This window comes from Gigantopelta aegis, chromosome 10 (genome assembly GCF_016097555.1).
Source record: "Gigantopelta aegis isolate Gae_Host chromosome 10, Gae_host_genome, whole genome shotgun sequence".
Classification (NCBI taxonomy): domain Eukaryota; kingdom Metazoa; phylum Mollusca; class Gastropoda; order Neomphalida; family Peltospiridae; genus Gigantopelta; species Gigantopelta aegis.
Window position 1 is genome coordinate 8065715 of NC_054708.1, and position 23304 is coordinate 8089018.

Sequence of the window (23304 nt, forward strand, 5' to 3'; positions counted from 1 at the left end):
ATGGTTACATTTCCACAAATATGCAAAAATAGTGAAATAAAATTACCAACATGAAATTATTCACTTTATTTCACAGCCATACTGATTTCATTCATTAAATGATTTAAAAAATGTATGAATACTGGAGGGAAGGAATCAGTTTTCAAAACCAGATTTATTATTCTTAAATTTGGATTACTGATGAAAAGGTACCCATAACCATAGGTATAATTATTGTATCAATGCATAAAATATATCTTATTTTTGTATTTTTGAACTAAGCCATAATTAGTAATTGCAAACTGTCTGATCACTATTACATGTTGCTTTGTATTGTTTGTAGAACGTATACCATTTAATACCATTTACAAATTAAAATAAATGATTTTTTTTTTTAAATCTATAAATGAAGAAATAATGAAACAACAAAAGAAAAGAACAAGTAAGTAAATAGTTAAAGTGATATCTACATACATGTACACGTATATGTGTACAAGTTGCTCATTGAATTTAATTGTTGACACTTTAAAAATAACTATTATTAATAAATTGATTTTTTATAAAACAAGTTTTTGCACATTTATACATACATGTACATCAAGTACACAGTGTTGCTAGTTTGCTTTGTGCCATATTATAAGGATCCAATTCTGTCGGTGACAATTACAAGTATCTTGATCTGGGTGTGTTTATTTTTGTATCATTAGAAGCATCGCGTTTCATTAGAAATATTTATATTTTAAACCATTTTAAGGGACAATAAACAAAGGTTTATCTTGATGGACTATTTTCAACTAGGTGTTTACTTAATTAGTGACATTATTTGTGGTTGTGTCTGTGACAGTGTGAGGATGACTGCCCATGGAATCAAGCTTGATATGACTGGCTGGCTGCCCGTCTGTAGTCGTCACCACAAACAAACCAAAAAAGAAATTATGTCACAATATTGTTGTTGGATTTTCACACCTGTGACAAAACAAGGTATTGTCATGTGTTTCTTAGTTGAATTCAGACCAGAGCTGAAGACGGAGGTATTGGGCCACTGGCGCTCTTCAAAAAACCACAGTACCACGCAAAAATCACAAAATGAATATACCAATAGACAGATGTAATAGAAATGATGCTTGCCCATTGAAGTCCCCCCAGGATGAGGCAGTGTCGGGCTCCGTGCCTCGATGGAGTCCACCCCATGCTACTGGAGGTCCTTCCCATTCGCTTTTCCGTGCCAGGGGGCGAGGGAGGAAAGTTACTGGCCGAACAACAACAGCAAAGAAACAACAACCCCTCAAGGTAATGCACTGGAATGCTGAGGGAATTTTCAACAAAAAGACAGAACTAGAACAGTTCCTACATGAGAAAGCCATCAACATTTGCTGTGTACAAGAAACTCATCTACAAAACAGCAAAGCTTTCAAAATCAGAGGCTACCAATGTTTCAGATCTGACAGAACAAACCGCCATAAAGGAGGAATTCTGACACTCATCAGGAACAACATCCATGCTTATGAGACATCAGTGCACATGCAGGATTCTGAATATCAAATGATCAAGGTCAAAACAAATGCAGAAGAATTACAAATCCTAAATTTTTACTGTCCCAATGATCGACCACTGTCCTTAGACACCATAGAGGTATCTCAAGCAAACTTCATAGCAGTTGGTGACTTCAACAGCCATTCACAGAGCTGGGGATACAATCACATAGATCGACGTGGAGAAGAAGTGGAAACTTGGCAAGATGAAAATCAACTGATTCTAGTCAACAACCCAAATGACACTCCAACGTTTTACTCCAGATGTTGGCACACCACCTCCACTCCAGATCTTGCTTTCTGCACCGAAGACATCCAGAGAGATATGAAAAGAGAAGTTGGAGAGCAGTTAGGAGGCAGTGACCACAGACCAATAATCCTCACTGTCAACAGAAAAATCAGCATTCAGTCTCCACTTCCACGCTGGAACTATAAGAAGGCAAAATGGGGTATCTACAGACATGGAACAAGCACTCTGATAAAGAATTTGCAAGTGAAAGGAAGGGATATCAACCATGTTGTCAAGGAATTTAATGCATGTATCCTTCAGGCAGCCCATGAGACAATCCCAAGAGGTGCTAGAAAAGACTACAAACCCTACTGGACTAACCACCTTCAAAAACTACAGGATGACATGTCTGAATCTAGGAAAAAGGCTGAAGAACAGCCCTCACATGACAACAACCTGAAGCTTCAGCAGGCGAAAGCAAAATATCTCAAAGCAAAAATACAGGCAAGAAGAAAAAGTTGGAGAGAAAAGACAGCAGCTCTAAATATGGAGAGAGATGGAAGCAAACTATGGAGACTCACAAGACAACTTAATGATGAGGACAACAGAGGACAGAGGATAACACTGGAAGATAATGGAGAAATGATTATAGGCAAACAAGCAGCAAATCGCTTAGCTGACAATTATGAAGAACAGAGCAGCATACACATAACTGTCGAACAGCAAAGAGAAGCAAGAAAAGAACAAAGGGAGAGATCAATAAACGCCACTCCAACAGGACCCACGCAACAACCTATCACACTGCATGAGTTACATGTAGCTCTAAAGAAATTGAAGAATAGGAAATCACCAGGCCCAGACTTGATCACCAGTGAGATGCTAACTCACATTGGCAGTGCAGCAGTCAACAAACTACTGGAGATCTTCAATCACAGTTGGGAAAATGGGGTCCTTCCACAAATCTGGAGAGAGGCTACTATGATCCCTATTTACAAGAAAGGAAAAGACCGAAAAAAAGCTGAAAGCTACCGTCCAATCAGCCTAACCAGTTGTGTTGTTAAGACAGTGGAGAGGATAATCAACCAACGCCTACAATGGTATCTGGAAACTGAGAACATCCTGTCCCCTGAACAGTCAGGCTTCAGACAGTTTCACAGCACTGAAGACCAAACAGCATATCTTGCTCAAGAAGTTGAAGATGCATTCCAAGAAAAAAAACATGTGTTAGCCACCTGGATAGATCTGCAAAAGGCATTTGACAAAGTATGGACGGATGGCCTCATCGTCAAGCTACAGAGAAGCAGCATATCTGGAAACATGCTTGCGTGGATCCGATCATATCTTCACAACCGTAGAGCAAGGGTCACAGTTGACAGAAAAGAAAGCAAGAAAATACTTTTGCGACATGGGGTCCCACAGGGAGGAGTCCTATCACCTACACTTTTCTTAATCTTCATCAATGACCTTGTGCAGGAACTTCCCAATGGAATACAAGCTGCCCTTTATGCCGATGATTTGGTGATGTGGTGCAAGGAAGAGCATGCCACTACTGCCACCTACAGAATGCGGATAGCAGCAGACAACCTGACAGCCTGGTCAGAAAAATGGTGTGTGGCTATCAATAAAGACAAGTCTTCTACCACACTCTTCACTCTATCACCAAAGAAAAAAGCAGGAACAATCAAAATTGGGAACACTCCACTGAAACATGCAGATGAAGTAACATACCTTGGGGTCACCTTCGACAAGAAACAAACTTGGAAACCACATATTCAAAAGGCAGAGACAAAAGCCAGATGCAAATTAGCCATCATGCGGAAACTAGCAGGAACTAGCTGGGGAGCAAATGAGACAATCCTCAAGAGAGTATATCAAGGAACTGTACGGCCACATCTTGAATACGGCTCATCAGCCTGGTCAACCACTGCAAAGACCAACCAGCAAGCTTTAGACAAGGTTCAAAACCAAGCTCTGCGAATCATAACGGGATCCATGAAGTCTACACCCATTAAAGACATGGAAAAAACTGCAGCAATACAACCCCTTGGTGAGAGGAGAGATGCCAAGATCATGATCCAGGCAGAGAAATTCAGGTACCTGCCCAATCATCCAATGAAACAAAGAATGGATGGTCTGACAAAGAATCGTCTCAAACGTAGCAGTTTCATCCACCAAAGTAGAAGACTTACTAGAGAACACCAAGCTAACCCGTTACCAAAGACACTTCCATTTTGCCCAACAGATCTTCCACAACCATGGAATGATGAACAAGCCAATCTACAGATCAGCATGTCTGTCCCACAGTTGGCTTCAGCAGACTCCCAAAACGACCTGGTCAAACGGTCACTGGCAATGGCTATGATCAGTGACCGGTACCCAGAAGAATCTTGGATCCATGCATACACTGATGGTTCGTCAACAAATGCTGTGGCCAATGGAGGGGCAGGCATATTTATCAAGCTCCCTTCAAGAAATACCCTAACTGCAAAAGTACCAACCGGCACCCACAGTTCCAACTACAATGCAGAAACCCATGCACTTATTCAGGCTGCTACAATGATCAAGGATGCAAAAGAAGACTGTCAACAAGTTGTCTTCCTCACAGATGCTCTCTCAGTCCTACAAGCCTTGCAAGGGGAAAAACTTCCTCACCTGAATGAAGCCATGCAAGAGGTAGCAAAGGAAAGACGAGTAGCTCTACAGTGGATCCCAGCACATTGTGGGATTCCAGGAAATGAGGAAGCAGACAGGCTAGCCAAGCTAGGAGCTAATCATGTACAGCCCAGCAACAACATTAGCTTCTCAGAGAAGAAAACCTTGATAAAGGCAGCCAACAGACCCAGGACAGAACAAGATGATTACCACCTTCTCAGTCGCTTGGAACAAGTAACTCTGTTGAGACTCCGGACAGGCCACAACCGACTGAATGCTCACATGTTCAGAAAGTTTAAACTTGCAGCAACACCAACCTGCAGTTGTGGCCTGGAAGACCAAACAGCAGAACACATCTTACAGGCGTGTCCAATTCATCAAGACCTGAGACAAGCTGAGTGGCCAATCGAAACTGCCATACACACCAAACTCTATGGAAAGAGAGGCGAACTGGAAAAAACAGCTCATTTTATCTTACAGACTGGACTATTGGTCTAAATTGTGAAAGAGAAAAAAAAAAAAAAAAGACCAGTGATAATGCTGTACATGCATTGAGAGGAATGCAAGTTTTTATTATAATTTTTTTTTTTTTTTTTTTTTTTATGGCAATGAATTAGGACACAAAACTGGGATAGGGTGCAGCACCCTTCTAAATATTGCTGCTAGAACACTGTATTCATTCAAGTGGTTTTATAGTAAACATACACAAGATAGATGCCATTATGTGAATATGTGGCTTCATCTCCTGAGTTACAGTCATTTGATAATCCAGTCATTAAGACCCCAGTACTGCTTCTAACTACATGTATAGGATACTATAGGCACTGTTACTGGATTTGATGCTAAAATATCAAAGTTTAGTAAATAATTATGAGTACATTAGCAATGTAATCAATTACAATTACTGATTACCCCAAATCTGCTGTAAATATTAATGAACACTAAAATGGTAAGATATCACAAAATATATTGTGATGATTAAATATTAATGAACACTAAAATGATAAGATATCACTAAATATACAGTGATGATTAAATATTAATGAACACTAACATGGTAAGATATCACAAAATATACAGTGATGATTAAATATTAATGAACACAAAAATGGTAAGATATCACAAAATATACCGTGATGATTAAATATTAATGAACACTAAAATGGTAAGATATCACAAAATAACTGCAACTATTATTAAAAAGTAAAAAAGGGTGCAGAGATATGTATGACATTTTAAACTTTCAGTATGTAAAGCCAAAAGGACACATAAAATATAGTAATGAAGGCTTTTTGTTTGAACAAACTGACTGGGAACAGGAACTATAATTCATTTTAATAAAATTATTATAATGTTTGGTTTGATAAATAATAATAAAAGTGATTTTATAAACTGGTTAATAATTAATATAAAATATTATATATACAGTATAAAAATACAAAAGAAATGTTTAAGTATTAACGCTGTGCATGGCATAATGCAACATAAATTTGAAATTGAAAGATATATTCTTTCAAAAACTTGTAAATACTATGTATTTAATAATGAATGGGCAACGTGGCAAACACTATTTTATTGAGACTTAAAGATAATCTCGACATGGAAACAGCTTGTTTGAAAACAAAATTCAGACTACATTTTAGAACAAATATAATACTTTTAATTTCATTTCTTCTGTATATATTTCTGGTAGATGTGGGTACATCTGTGAATATATGTACATGTATAATATATATGTGTATGCATTTATGTATGTGGGTATCTCTGTGAATATACTGTCATATATGCGCAATTATGCACGAAGTAACTCTGTTCCTTCTTTCGTTTCTTATTTCTTTTTTCTTTTCTTTTTATTCTTTTCTTTTTTCTCTATCTTTCATTTCAATTTAGGTCAGTGCCCTAGAGGAGTTTAAAGAATATTTCTTCATACTAGATATGTCTATGTAATTACCTGTATATGTTACTACTAATATATATATGCTATGTATTGTAGTAGTGATTTAGGGCCCCAACCCTAACACTACGTATTCTTCTGGGACAATAAAAAAAAGAAGAAAAAAAAGAAGAAGATATCACAAAATATACTGTGATGATTAAATATTAATGAACACTAAAATAATAAGATATCACAAAATATATTGTGATGATTAAATATTAATGAACACTAAAATGATAAGATATCACAAAATATATTGTGATGATGAAATATTAATGAACACTAAAATGATAAGATATCACAAAATATACCGTGATGATTAAATATTAATGAACACTAAAATAAGATATCATATACTGTACAACTGACAAACAAGTAACATTATAAAGGATATATATTAACAACACAGTGTGACAAAAAATAAATAAAAGTGATACACATTATAAAATGAGATGATAATTGCAAACAATTGTATTTTTTTCAGAACATGTCCTCATAACAGGCTTCCAAAACGATAAAAATCCACAACTATATTTACTTACGGTATAAAATAAATTACATGTAAATAAAGAAATAATGTGCCGGACTATTGCAACCAATTAATCCTAAAACCTGTAAACTTATAACTGAAGCTATTTACTGTACATGTTGAACATTAATTAAAAAAAAAGGTGTATTTAAATAGTACCTGAAGCAACAAGGTTTAGTATCTGAAATATGTTCAACTAATTTAACAACCAAAGAATATAATTAACTAACAATATTCATAATTTAATTTAAAAGCTGATATTATTGTTGTCAAAACTTCATTAAATTTATGCAAAGTACTATGATGATCAATAAAATGTTTTGTTTTGAAGGTTTTCTATGAATATTGAATCTCCCGATAACAATAAACAACACAAACAATGGACAGTAACACATACAAGACATACCCAAACATCTGTCTTTGTGTTTCAAGTCAAGTTTGGTTCCTGGTGGACACTTTAATCTTGGTCGCTTTAAAGCACAGAAACCATATTTGCAGGGCATTGCCTTTATAGCAGGTAAGAAATTTGGTCTAGTCAGCAGTTTTTCAGCTGACACCTGCCTCTTAAATCTAGAATGTCTAGCTGTTTCATAACTTTGATCATTCTGTGATTCTCCTGTCGAGAAAATTCTGCTTGGTTCCACAAATTCCAATCCTGGAACAAAACAGAATAGCTCAACAGACTTAAACTCATGTTTGATCATCAAATATATGATTATCCCCACCCACCAGAATTATATACAATTACTCTTTAAAAAAACATAAAGATATAATTCTTATAAAATACAATACTATCAAGTTCCAAAATAATGATTAAATTTTTTTTTAAAAATCTGATTATGAAAAACAAGAAACTTTTTGGAACAAATGAGAATAATTACTAAATACATTTTTTTAAAAATTCAAGAAAATTTAACTAAGAATTTTTTTTTTTTTAATTTTAATTTTTTTTTCAATAATTATCCATAATAACTGTCAAAATAATTGCTGATTTAAAAACATTTTTGTTTTAATATTTTATTTCACTGTTTTTACAAAATCACTTTGAATTTTCATTCAGTTACATGTAAGTGTATATTTTAAAATCTGTTTATGAAATTTTACAATTTCTGACCAGCACATGATTTCTTGTCTGCGAGCCTGATCTGGCCGGGTGCACAAATACACTGATATCCTCCGTAGCTGTTTACACAGCGGAAGGTACACAATCTAGGCACACGGAGACACTCATTAATGTCTGAAAGCAGAAACAGAAAGCTCTTCAGCCATTACAAGATGGCCGTTTGCTGAAGAGAATTCCATATGAAATACATACATATCAAGGTAAACCCAGTCATGAGCTACAAACCAGGAGCCAATTTGACAAAACATGGTAAATTTATGTTTGTGACTTTCAGTTATACATATCATATGTTTACATTAAATGACATCATTATGGAAGATGCAGTAATGCAAAGATGAAGGAAAATAAAATATGTATACTTCAAACTATATTACTGTACTGTTAGTAGTAATACAAATTGTGGTTTAGTCATAGATTTACATTTATGTACAAACTAGGCTTACGATGTTTTGTGAAATGGTACATGTAAAGAATTATAACAGTGTGTACATAGAGAATAATACATGAATGGTCGTTAGATACTATTTATCTCACAATGAGTTGTTTTAAAATGTATCTAACGAGCAAGTTTGATACATTTTTAAACAACGAGTTGTGAGATAAATGGTATCTAACGGACACAAATGTATTATTCTCTTTCTTACATATCCTCAAAAACCATGTTTTAAGCAAATTTTAACATAATTTTTGACTAAAAGTTATTTACAGCCGTTGCACTTGTAGCTACCTTATGTGTCAAAGACCTATGATTGCCAGGTTAACTATACGTCACCCACTGTGTGGTTTTTCATTGGCTGCATGGCACTGGTAACTTGGTCATCACCTAGGAGCAGCCAGTCATATGTCTTGAAATTGTTATGTTAACATACGTGTGTTAACAACCCATGTGTTATCAAAAATAATGCATGGTGTTCTCACCAACGGGTGTATAAGAAAGGTTATTATAAACCAATATTTAATTAAGTATGGCCTCAAAACCAAACAAATGGGACTCCACTTTATGTTCAGATTCTACTGTCTGCTACTATTTAATCTAATCCTGCTGGACCCTACAAGGTTTCACAACAAGCTTATCAAACCTGGGTGAATTGTCTGCCGGTCTGTAGTGGAAAATACAAATAAAATATCACTTGTTGCTATAACAGAAGAGTAACCCATGTGGTTGCAGCAAGTTTTGTTAACACTGTAGACAGAGTTTGACACCTAACAGTCACTCTTCCCTTTTCATCATTCCACTAGGAATTACAACCATCAAATATTGATCAATATTAAAACCATAACAATTTGTCTGACTTTTCATGTTAAATGCACAGGAATAGTGCAAGAAAATTAAAACACAAGAGCTTAAATAAAAAATTATTCTGAAAGATGAGCATCATAAAAAACCCACCCCAAAACAATGATTGCAGAGAAATAAATAACTTGCCTACCATACACTGATTTGGTGAATAAATAAATAATTTGTGATTAATATAGTTCTTCAACCAAAAAAATAATAATATAAAAAATGTCATTATTTTTTTATTATTATTATTATTTTTTTAAATATGCATTGAGATGAATATTCATAAAACCAACAATAAACCAAGTTTTAATTGATCTAGGACATATAGTTTGTGAGAAATAGAACTAAACGTGAAACCTAATGGAACTAAACAAAAAAACTTGCTGCTATAGCCACCACCATTGTAAATGTCATACCTAGTGTATGTTTTGCCTTTTAACTCTGTCAAGACAAGTCTAAACATGTCAGTGTTCTGTGGACTGAGTACTAGAAACAATTAACTAAGTGTCAAACTCATAGAGCTGATTTCCCAAGATGCAAACATTTCTGAGTTGATCACTTAAATTATCTTAATTTACTGTCTACAAGGTTATACAAAATCTGTTTTAGAGAATGTTGTAACTCTGTTTTATTTAGAGCTTATTTTACTTGTAACAAAACGATTGTATTCCATTAATATACTTCTTATATGTACTTACCATTTGTGACACCCAATAGCCGATGTGTGCTTTTGTGCTGGGGTGTCGTTAAACATTCATTCATTCATTCATTCATTCATTCATTCATTCATTCATTCATTCATTCATTCATTCATCATTCATTCATTCATTGAAACATGTAATATTGATAAAAAAAAATTACTCTATCATGACATGAGTGATTATTGGACATGGTAGAATTTAACCCATGAAATACAACTGTCAGTCTAAAATGACCCTTGGGACTTCCCCATCTCCAACAGACATGAGTGTTTGATTATTTGTCTTGTGTAACTAACTATATGTATTAAAAGTGTAACAATATATATGTCACAGATCTGGATGAGTGACAGAGTTGAAAACACAGACACATACCACATATTAAACAGCCCAGTGACATTATTATGGCCACACAGTACTTTTAGCTTTATTAACAGACACATACCACATATTAAACAGCCCAGTGACATTATTATGGCCACACAGTACTTTTAGCTTTATTAACAGACACATACCACATATTAAACAGCCCAGTGACATTATTATGGCCACACAGTACTTTTAGCTTTATTAACAGACACATACCACATATTAAACAGCCCAGTGACATTATTATGGCCACACAGTACTTTTAGCTTTATTAACAGACACATACCACATATTAAACAGCCCAGTGACATTATTATGGCCACACAGTACTTTTAGCTTTATTAAATATCCCACTGTACCAGTATATTGACAAAACTTGGGAATTCAATGCAGTGAGTCACAGACACAAAATTCCTATTGTCCAATAACCAGCAATGTCATTATTCCATTTATCTTTATATTCAACTGTAAGCATAAACTTAGTGACATAATTTGAGTAAATGACTTCATTCTTTGTGCATTTTTGTATATTTGCCATCTATCCCTAGGGAATGACTAATAGAATCCATCACCATTCCAACCAGAGGGACAAAATGTTTACACAGGCCCTTAAAAAAACACATTTTGTCCCAATGGATTGGTGATTGATTCCTTTTCTTGCCCATTTAATTACAGTAAACAAAATATTAATTTTGTAACCTAAGGTTTGTTTATTCTAGAATGATTCATATTAAACATTTCACCTACAAACTCATTTAGTAATATGCAAAAAAATAGAGTCCACATTATGCCACGAGATAAAATGTAACAACTTAACCATAAATATATATTTAAAACAATGATCCAACATGAAATGGAAAGTTGGGGAACATGTAATTCAAAAGAATTCTGACATCAATCGTCGTAAAATATGAGTTATGACGTCAGGCATATTTAGAAATCGCCTAGCACCAGGTTGTTAGACAGATTTATCTAGCACCATGCAAAAGCTGGCTCATTGAGTCCAGTGGGCAAAAAAGGCGTGTCTATCACATCAGAAATACATGGATGTATCTATCTGATATATTTCCAGCTGATTAATCTTCTTTACAAACTCCTTGTGTATGGGTCACCTCTTCTTTGGCAATAAATTTTGACAGATTATATCTTCCAGTGTTATGTATGATCAATAAACTAATATGCTCCCCATAGACTGGTTTCCCTTCTTTTCATTAACCACACATAATAATGGTGGCTTGTCTGTGGAGAGTTGTCTTGGTTCAGAATTGGATGTCAAACTTCAGAGTGACAGCAAAGTTCTGTTCTGTAACTACACTAACCATTGTTATTAGGCTGTGTAAAATATTTGCAGCTATTACAGGTTTTTTTTTTATGGTAAACTATTCATTACTTGAAATGTTTTACTTGGTATCAATTTTGACAAATTCAGAGCGTTTCTGATTGTCCTGGTTTTTGCAGAAACTCAAAGTGGAGTTTCTGCCAAACAAAAAAAGATTGGAACCATGTTTTCCTAGAGAAATCGCCTTTCTTAATGCTGTCCAAACATGGATGTTATAGGACTGTAACTTGTTATTACCCATATGGGCTCGAATATATGAGGTAATATTTTTTTCACAATTGCACAGTGTGCTTCTACAATGCTGAAACATTTGGTAATAAAAAGAACGCTGTTATGCCATGACATCACTTGCATAACGTCATGTAGTGTGTGTAAGGTTATATGAAGTGATGGTTTCGTTGTAGACAGCAGAGGAATTTGTATATTAAAAACTAGTTAAAAGTGACAATGGGTAATAAAGAGAATAACCAACTCGCTATGAGGAGTTACGAATTATCTGTCCCTCATGAATGAATGTTGTAAAACCATCACCAGAGGCTTGGGTTTACAACCTCATTAATTATTCTCTAAATATTCACACAGGAATACAAAATAAGTAACAAGAATATAATTGCAAAATAAGTAATAACAAAAATACAAAATAAGTAATAACAGGAATACAAAATAAGTAATAGCAATCTAATTCACACAGGAGTAAAAATAAGTAATAACAATGTAAGTACAAAATAAGTAATAACAGGAATACAAAATAAGTAATAACAGGAATACAAAATAAGTAATAACAATGTAAGTACAAAATAAGTAATAACAGGAATACAAAATAAGTAATAACAGGAATACAAAATAAGTAATAGCAATCTAATTCACACAGGAGTAAAAATAAGTAATAACAATGTAAGTACAAAATAAGTAATAACAGGAATACAAAATAAGTAATAACAGGAATACAAAATAAGTAATAACAATGTAAGTACAAAATAAGTAATAACAGGAATACAAAATAAGTAATAACAGGAATACAAAATAAGTAATAACAATGTAAGTACAAAATAAGTAATAACAGGAATACAAAATAAGTAATAACAGGAGTACAAAATAAGTAATAACAGGAGTACAAAATAAGTAATAATATAATTCACACAGGAGTACAAAATAAGCAACAAGATCACATGACAATTAGATAACACAAATGTCCTGCTCCATAATATGCTGGTTCTCAGTGATTTGTTATTTAAACATCTAATTCAGTTTCATTCTTAATAATTTTACATGACTGTAGTCAAAATGTTAGAAAGTGCAGCTAAAACAGATAACAAACAGATAATTTAAATTGTATACACTACAATCACAGCTGAATAAACACATAAAAAATACAAGATACATGTATTGAAAACAACAAATGAAAAAATATATATTTAAGTTAAGACCTTAAATAAAAATATTTGATGATGAAACCATGCAAATAGATGTCAATAGTTTCTCATAAAACAGAACAAATTATTGAATTAGTGTTAGAATATAAAAAACAGTATCAATAGTGTCTGCAAAATAACAACAATTTGTGTTAAATTATCAAAACTAGTGTCAACAGTATCTCCCAAAAGACTAATAGTGTCATAATACCCCAAAATTGTGTTGATTAATGTCAGAGAATCAAGAATAGTGTCAATTATTTATAAAAAACCAAACAAAAACATAAATGAAATAGAATCAGATAGTGTCAGAATGGAAGAAAAATAGCTAATTAATTTTACTTGACATGGGTTAGTTAATTATATCTGGACCCATGCTTATAAAAATTTAAAGTTTAAACCTAAATCTCTAATGATGTCATACACATACACTTTGTATGCTGTTGTGAGGAATGTTAGAATCTCAGATTCTATTAGAGTCTTGAGTCTAGACTCTACAAGTTTTATAAGCACCTGTTCCACAAAGCGATCTTAGCCCTAAGATCATCTTAAGTGCATAACTACCTAATGCATTTAATGTGATCTTAGTGCTTGGTCTGGACAGCTGCAAGATGACCTGGGCCCATATTTTTCAAAGCAATCTTAGCCTACGAAATCATAAAATCATCATAAGCTATGATGTCACTATGGTATGTGCTGTAGTGACATCACACCCTATGATCATGATGGTTTTACGATTTCGTAGCACTAAGATAGCTTCTAACATAGGGCCCCGGACTGTAAAGATGCACTGACTGTGAAGATGCACTGACTGTGAAGATGCCCGACTCTGACTGCACTGACCTGTCTCACCTGTACATGGCTGTCCTGGTCCTCTGGAAGTGAACCCTCGTGGACAGTGACAATGGTAGCTCCCCGGCTTGTTCACACACCGCTGGTTGTAGAAACACCGGTGCTGGCCTGTCGCACACTCGTCGATGTCTGAGGTGGAATTAACACAAGTATAATATTATTTTGACAAATTATGCCATCATTTTTAAGTTAAGATACAATAGTATCATCTCAGAGTTTGAATTTTTTTTTTTTTAGAATACTTCTTTTTTTAGTGTAATTTATTAAAATCCAGATTTATGAAAAAAAGAAGAAGATTTTAGAAATAGCAAGATTGCCAATTCTAGCCTAAAGTTGTGACAAAGGGTGACAACTCAGAAACATAATCTGGAAACAAACTGACCTCTAAGTAATAAAAAGAAACCTATTGAAAAAAAACAATCATGTATAATAATTTGCTAAGGAGATATGATTTTTTTTTAAAGTATTTTATTTCAAATATTTTTACTAATGAGATGAAAAAAAATTCAACTTGGCAACTGGCCACAACTGAACAAGCATTCTAAGAGTACTACTAAAGCAATACATGTCTCCTACCGGGGCCCCCTAAATGTTAATATCTCCTAAGTGTAAAGGCCATAACTCTGTCAAACATGGATATATTCCATTTTTGACAGAGTTATATCCCTTGAATAAATTCCCATGAAAGTCAAAATTGATCTGACCATAACTCTGTCAAAAATGGGTAAACCAAAGTCAAACTTGATGCATAACTGTACATAATAAAGCTATCTACAAAATTTCAGCTGAATATCTTGAGACATCACAAAAGAAAAAGTCCAAAAATTATACGTGGAATAGACAGACAGACGGATGGAGATGAAACCTATAATCCCCTTAGATTGGAAAGGTAGGGGACTAATAACTGATTTGATTTTTAAACTTGATATGTTAAAACTACACTGTACAAGTATTTCAGGAGCGAGACGTAGCCCAGTGGTAAAGCATTTGCTTGATGTGTGGTCGGTTTGAGATCCATTCCCGTTAGTGGGCCCATTGGGCTATTTCTTGTTCCAGCCAGTGCACACAACTGGTATATCAAAGGCCGTGGTTTGTGCTGTCCTGTCTGTGGGATGGTGCATATAAAAGATCCCTTGCTACTAATGGAAACATAGTGGGTTTCCTCTATAAGACTATATTGCAAAACTACCTAATGTTTGACATCCAATAGCCGATGATGAATAAATCAATGTGCTCTAGTGGTGTCGTTAAACAAACCAAACTTTAGGTTTCAACTCGAGGATTCAACAGTCTTGCTGATATGATTTACATGTAGTTGATGTCTGGTGACTTTGTTCTATCGTCAGTCTAGACTTGTTTTTCGAAGCATGGAGCCTGGTTGTGGATTAACTGACCTTCACACTTCCCACTGGCCAGTCGTTGGTATCCTCGCTTACAGAGATCAATGCAGTCATAGCTTCCCCTCATGTTCACACACTCCTGGTCCGACCGGCAGCGGAAGATCCCCTCGTAGCATTCGTTGATATCTTTAGAACATATATACTTAGGTAGTAACATAGCATTCGTTGATATCTTTAAAACAGACATAGTTAGGTAGTAACATAGCATTCATTATATCTTTAAAACAGACGTAGTTAGGTAGTAACATAGCATTCATTGATATCTTTAAACCAGATATAGTTAGGTGGTAACAAACATGTAGCTTTCGTTGATATCTAACCGGCCTCGATGGCGTCGTGGTTAGCCATCGGTCTACAGGCTGGTAGGTACTGGGTTCGGATCCCAGTCGAGGCATGGGATTTTTAATTCAGATACCGACTCCAAACCCCGAGTGAGTGCTCCGCAAGGCTCAATGGGTAGGTGTAAACCACTTACACCGACCAGTGATCCATAACTGGTTCCACAAAGGCCATGGTTTGTGCTATCCTGCCTATGGAAAGTGCAAATAAAAGATCCCTTGCTGCCTGTCGTAAAAAGAGTAGCCTATGTGGCGACAGCGGGTTTCCTCTAAAAAAACAGTGTCAGAATGACCATATGTTTGACGTCCCAATAGCCGATGATAAGATAAAAAATCAATGTGCTCTAGTGGCAACGTTAAATAAAAGAAACTTTACTTTACTCGTTGATATTTTTAAAACAGACATAGTTAAGTAGTAACATAGCATTTGTTGATATCTTTAGAACAGAGTAGTAACACAGCATTCGATGATATCTTTAAAACAGACATAGTTAAGTAGTAACATAGCATTTGTTGATATCTTTAGAACAGACATAGGTAGTAACATAGCATTCGTTGATATCTTTAGAACAGACATAGGTAATAACATAGCATTCGTTGATATCTTTAAACCAGATAGTTAGGTGGTAACATAGCATTTGTTGATATCTTTAGAACAGACATAGTTAAGTAGTAACATAGCATTTGTTGATATCTTTAGAACAGAGTAACATAGCATTCGTTGATATCTTTAAAACAGACATAGGTAGTAACATAGCATTCGTTGATATCTTTAGAACAGATATAATTAGGTAGTAACATAGCATTCGTTGATATCTTTAGAACAGACATAGGTAGTAACATAGCATTCGTTGATATCTTTATAACAGATATAATTAGGTAGTAACATAGCATTCGTTGATATCTTTAAAACAGACATAGTTATGTAGTAACACAGCATTCGTTGATATCTTTAAAACAGACATAGTTAAGTAGTAACATAGCATTTGTTGATATCTTTAGAACAGACATAGGTAGTAACATAGCATTCGTTGATATCTTTAAAGCAGACAGTTAGGTTGTAACATAACATTGTTGATATCTTTTGAATAGATATAGTTATAGGTAGTAACATAGCATTCGTTGATGTCTTTAAAACAGATATAGATAGGATGTAACATATGTTTGTAAACAAAGCCATCGGAAGATGCCAACAACTGGGGAGAGGACAGTTATATTAATTTGCCTTTCAACCTGTATGTGTGTGTGTGTGTGTGAGATGACATATTCTGACCACATCAGTCAACATCAGTCAATATCAGTCAGTTTAATGTTTTGCCATTACATGTTACCTATTATTATTGTTAAAATGTAGTAATACTTTGAACATTTAATATAACTACTATTCAGGGCTAGCTCTGGGTGAGCAAAACAATTCGCCAGATTGCCTATTAAACTTCAAAAATTGCAGAAATTGTCAGTTATTTTCTAAAAAATGTCAATTATTACATGAAATTATTTCACCAAACTAAAATAAAGTTTGCAAACTGCTTTCAAAATTCGCAACTGGCGAATTTGGCAGAGTGCCAGAGCTAGCCCTGCTATTACACAAAAACATGAAGAAGAATCAATTTAAAACCCATTCCCACTTACCAATACAGTTATTTCCATCACTTGCAAGTTTGTATCCTTTCCGACAAGCGCACCGGTAACTCCCTCTTGTGTTGATACATTTTTGGAAACATGGAGTTCGTTTACGTTCACATTCATTGACATCTAAATGATAAACATAAACAATATTGGCTAAGCATTTCTTTCACAATTTTTCCAGGTTATCAATAGAATATAATAATTTATAATGAAATTATAATTTTAATATTTGAAAAAAAAAAAACATCCTTAAATATGCACATTTTTTAACTCATATTATATTATCATTTTTCTGACTAAAGAAATAAACAATGACAACAATGAAAAGTGCAAGAAGTAAATACACATGGTTAAAATATAATGTGCGTTTGTTTTATTCTACCCAATTGTGAACTGTCTAAAACAAAACAAATCCATTTTAGTATGGTTTTAATTTCTTTTTAACAAAGTGGGTTTATCTACATTTGGACCAAGTGGTAAGGGTAAAAGGAAAGTTGATTACTAATTGACAACCTATATATTTTCATTTGCATAGACACGTTTTAATAAATATCAAACTTAACGACACCACCAACTGCAATTACTGTAGTTGTGATAAGAACTGCCATAGTCAGGGGCTGTACTGATGGCTCTTTTTGATAAGAATTGCCATAGTCAGGGGCTGTACTGATGGCTCTTTTTGATAAGAATTGCCATAGTCAGGGGCTGTACTGATGGCTCTTTTTGATAAGAATTGCCATAGTCAGGGGCTGTACTGATGGCTCTTTTTGCTAAGAATTGCCATAGTCAGGGGCTGTACTGATGGCTCTTTTTGATAAGAATTGCCATAGTCAGGGGCTGTACTGATGGCTCTTTTTGATAAGAATTGCCATAGTCAGGGGCTGTACTGATGGCTCTTTTTGATAAGAATTGCCATAGTCAGGGGCTGTACTGATGGCTCTTTTTGCTAAGAATTGCCATAGTCAGGGGCTGTACTGATGGCTCTTTTTGCTAAGAATTGCCATAGTCAGGGGCTGTACTGATGGCTCTTTTTGATAAGAATTGCCATAGTCAGGGGCTGTACTGATGGCTCTTTTTGCTAAGAACTGCCATAGTCAGGGGCTGTACTGATGGCTCTTTTTCATAAGAATTGCCATAGTCAGGGGCTGTACTGATGGCTCTTTTTCATAAGAATTGCCATAGTCAGGGGCTGTACTGATGGCTCTTTTTGCTAAGAATTGCCATAGTCAGGGGCTGTACTGATGGCTCTTTTTCATAAGAATTGCCATAGTCAGGGGCTGTACTGATGGCTCTTTTTCATAAGAATTGCCATAGTCAGGGGCTATACTGATGGCCGTTTTTGGCCCCTGGATAAAAATTACTGCCGTCTATTAAAGAGACAATGTTTGGTTTGTATATTTTTTGCAATTACGGATTGTCTGTTATTTCTTTTACGTTCGTCAGGGTATGAACAAAAAAAATCATCCACAAACTGTGTTAATCTGCAGAGCCGTTCTCACATGTTTGCGAATGATGTTTTTTCGTTTATACTCAGATGAACGTAAAAGAAATAACAAACAATAATTATAATTAAATTTGAAACATGCTTACTAATAATAACATTAAAAGTTCATATTTTATTTTGAATAATTTTTTAGGTTAAAGCAATAATGCTTAGTAAGACAAATTGCCAATATAAAATGACGTTCCCTGATGACGTAATTTGTTTACATTCACTGAGATATGAACAAACGCCCATTGCTACGTCTGGACCAATGGGATAATGTTATATTGTAATGAATGTAATGGACATTTAATTATAAGTTATTGGTTTAAAATTGCTGTAGGCAGGCTCAAAATTGCCAAAGGTAAGCATATTGCCTATTGAAAAAACCATTTCACAATTGCCATAGGTAACAGATTCTTAATACCAAGCCCTGAAACATGTGACATACAAACCTTTGCACTGCCCCTTGTTGTCAAGCCTGTATCCGCGCGAACACGAGCATTGGTAACTGCCGACGAGGTTCTGACACGACTGTTCACACACCTTGGGCTTCTTCTCACATTCATTCACATCTACAATCAATCAGTAATAATAGTGTAGGGTATTACAAACCCATCTAATTCAGTTACAGACCTGTTCACATTCATTCACATCTACAATCAATCAGTAATAATACTGTAGGGTATTACAAACCCATCTAATTCAGTTACAGACCTGTTCACATTCATTCACATCTACAGTCAATCAGTAATAATAGTGTAGGGTATTACAAACCCATCTAATTCAGTTACAGACCTGTTCACATTCATTCACATCTACAGTCAATCAGTAATAATAGTGTAGGGTATTACAAACCCATCTAATTCAGTTACAGACCTGTTCACATTCATTCACATCTACACTCAATCAGTAATAATAGTGTAGGGTATTACAAACCCATCTAATTCAGTTACAGACCTGTTCACATTCATTCACATCTACAATCAATCAGTAATAATAGTGTAGGGTATTACAAACCCATCTAATTCAGTTACAGACCTGTTCACATTCATTCACATCTACAATCAATCAGTAATAATAGTGTAGGGTATTACAAACCCATCTAATTCAGTTACAGACCTGTTCACATTCATTCACATCTACAATCAATCAGTAATAATAGTGTAGGGTATTACAAACCCATCTAATTCAGTTACAGACCTGTTCACATTCATTCACATCTACAATCAATCAGTAATAATAGTGTAGGGTATTACAAACCCATCTAATTCAGTTACAGACCTGTTCACATTCATTCACATCTACAATCAATCAGTAATAATGTAGTACACGTGTATTTTAAGCATATAGGTTTTATGTAACTAATGTTTAATTTCAGGTTATTAGAGGAGTATGTACCTTTAAGTATGGTATTTAGTTTGTATTTCATTAATGTTTATTTTTAGGCTGTAACAACTACAGGTTGAACAACATATCACTATAATTAACATTTTATCACCTTTTTCTAGTATTGCCCTATACCTGTGATGTGTTCCTGTATGCTGGTCAACCACGCGTGACCACATCAGTGCAGTCAGTGTGAGCTCTTTTGGTAGCCATAGCTACAATACAAACACCCAAGCTATTTTTAAACTTTGACCCTTGTCTCTTTCTCTCCCATTGGATAATTAACACTCACCTGTATCTGCATGCTTTCTTTGGACTGACCAGACAGGACAGAATTATTTAGTATTTGGAGAAACAAGTTCAGATCAGAGAGAAATAGTAGAAGTTTAATTTAGTATTAGTATTAATTTGTTATAGAAGATAAACTTAAATAATAATAGTAAATGCCTAATTTTCTATTCCTGGTAATGATTAATGAATAATTTAACATATAATATTTAATAATAAATCTGCCTTTTAATTATTATGGATTACAGGGCGTGACATAATGAATGTCAGCCATCTTTGTTTTCTGCTGTCAAAACTATATATTTTATGATTTAAGTGAAGTTTCTGTTTTAGTTGTTAGCTTATCTGAGTTAATAATTTAGCTACGTTTAATCAACTGTTTTTATGACGAACTACACCACAACATTGATTTTGGAATGAATTAGTTTAAATGTTTTATTTCTGAATGTATAATAGATATATGGAAACCATATACTAAACAATTGATATTATAAATTTATATTTATCCAGCTTTCCCCAGTTGTTATCGAATATATCAACACTATGCCTACGTGTAATTCATATGGTATGTTAAGCTACAGGTTAAGTCTAATATTTATATATTTGTAATTTTAAATATACTCTTGTAATTTATATGCTTTCTTTCATAAACTCATTAATGATAAAGCTAAGTATATCTCTTTATTACGTCAAATAATAATTATAATTACAATCATTTAAATAACCCTATTTACTATAAATTATCTCCCCTTTGCTACAATCAATGATTATAATTGGAGGTCACGAATTGATTATTATATATATATATATTATATATATATATATATATATATATATATATATATATATATATATATATATATATACATGTATGTTAACATGATTATTAATCGTGATGACAGTATTTAGGATAAAGAGGATGATGATTCATAATCATCAGAATGATAATTAATGCTTAATGACGGTTTTCTATGATTTGCAATGTATTTCATTAATATATGCCTGAATGTTAGTTTTACCTCGACAGGAATATATTTGTATTGTTTTACCATATTGTTAACGTTTGTGTTTTTAATCCTTGCAGGGTGTGTCTTGAATAAAAGATGATGCCCTAACCCGTAGCTGGTGTTGTGAACTTTGTTGAACCTAGCTTCACGCACAAAATACCGACTGCTACAATAATACTGTAAGGTATTACAAACCTATCTAATTCAGTCACAGACCTGTTCACATTCATTCACATCTACAATCAATCAGTAATAATAGTGTAGGGTATTACAAACCTATCTAATTCAGTTACAGACCTGTTCACATTCATTCACATCTACAATCAATCAGTAATAAAAGTGTAGGGTATTACAAACCTATTTAATTCAGTTATAGACCTGTTCACATTCACTTCACATTCATTCACATCTACAATCAATCAGTAATAAAAGTGTAGGGTATTACAAACCTATTTAATTCAGTTATAGACCTGTTCACATTCACTTCACATTCATTCACATCTACAATCAATCAGTAATAATAGTGTAGGGTATTACAAACCTATTTAATTCAGTTATAGACCTGTTCACATTCATTCACATCTACAATCAATCAGTAATAATAGTGTAGGGTATTACAAACCTATTTAATTCAGTTATAGACCTGTTCACATTCACTTCACATTCATTCACATCTACAGTCAAACAATAATAAGTGTAGGGTATTACAAACCTATCTAATTCAGTTATACTATTAAGGACCTTTTTGACCTGTTAACAATCATTCTGAGTTCTGATAAAGCAGTACATTCCCATACACAACTCAACAAGGGCCATAACTCTTTGATCTGCAACTATACATGATAAAGCTATACACAATTCAGCTGAATAGCTTGAGGCATTGCGGAAAAAAAGACTTGCAAATGTAGAATAGACAGACGGACGGATGGATGGATGTATGGATAGACAAACTTATAGTCCATCTGGTTGGACTGGTAGGGGACTAATAAACTCCACACCCACACACTGACCGTGACAGTTAAGAGTATCTGGATTTCGGATGAAGCCCACGGTACAGACGGTGATACACTGGTGTGAGCCTATCAGATTCATACACACCCACATACCACACACCCACACCCACACACTGACCTTGACAGTTAAGAGTATCTGGATTTCGGATGAAGCCCGCGGTACAGATGGTGACACACTGGTGTGAGCCTACCAGGTTCATACACTCCTGATTGGCTGGACACACAGTTGCTCCGTTCTCACACTCGTCAATGTCTGCAATAATAACAGAGCTTGTGGTACAGTAGTGGATATATAATCAGTCATAGCTAGTATTATAGTCATGGCAATGTCTGCAATAACAACACACAGCTAGTGGTACAGTAGTGGCTATATAACTAGTATTACAGTCATGGCAATGTCTGCAATAACAACACACAGCTAGTGGTACAGTAGTGGATATATAGTCAGTCATAGCTAGTATTACAGTCATGGCAATGTCTGCAATAACAACACACAGCTAGTGGTACAGTAGTGGCTATATAGTCAGTCATAGTATTACAGTCATGGCAATGTCTGCAATAACAACACACAGCTAGTGGTACAGTAGTGGCTATATAGTCAGTCATAACTAGTATTACAGTCATGGCAATGTCTGCAATAACAACACACAGCTAGTGGTACAGTAGTGGCTATATAACTAGTATTACAGTCATGGCAATGTCTGCAATAACAACACACAGCTAGTGGTACAGTAGTGGCTATATAACTAGTATTACAGTCATGGCAATGTCTGCAATAACAACACACAGCTAGTGGTACAGTAGTGGCTATATAGTCAGTCA

General features: G+C 34.4%; 1 protein-coding gene across 1 annotated transcript in view; it reads right to left on the reverse strand.

Moving 5' to 3' along the window:
* Window positions 1–23304, reverse strand: part of LOC121382926 (hemicentin-1-like) — a 140748-nt gene that overhangs the window by 7802 nt on the left and 109642 nt on the right. The window contains exons 60-67 of the mRNA XM_041512607.1: window positions 22601–22735; window positions 19241–19360; window positions 17306–17428; window positions 15330–15461; window positions 13936–14064; window positions 7962–8094; window positions 7587–7606; window positions 7264–7512 (exon numbers count right to left, since the gene is read on the reverse strand). Coding sequence (XP_041368541.1) covers window positions 7264–7512; window positions 7587–7606; window positions 7962–8094; window positions 13936–14064; window positions 15330–15461; window positions 17306–17428; window positions 19241–19360; window positions 22601–22735 — 1041 coding nt within the window. The remainder of the gene's footprint in view (window positions 1–7263; window positions 7513–7586; window positions 7607–7961; window positions 8095–13935; window positions 14065–15329; window positions 15462–17305; window positions 17429–19240; window positions 19361–22600; window positions 22736–23304) is intronic.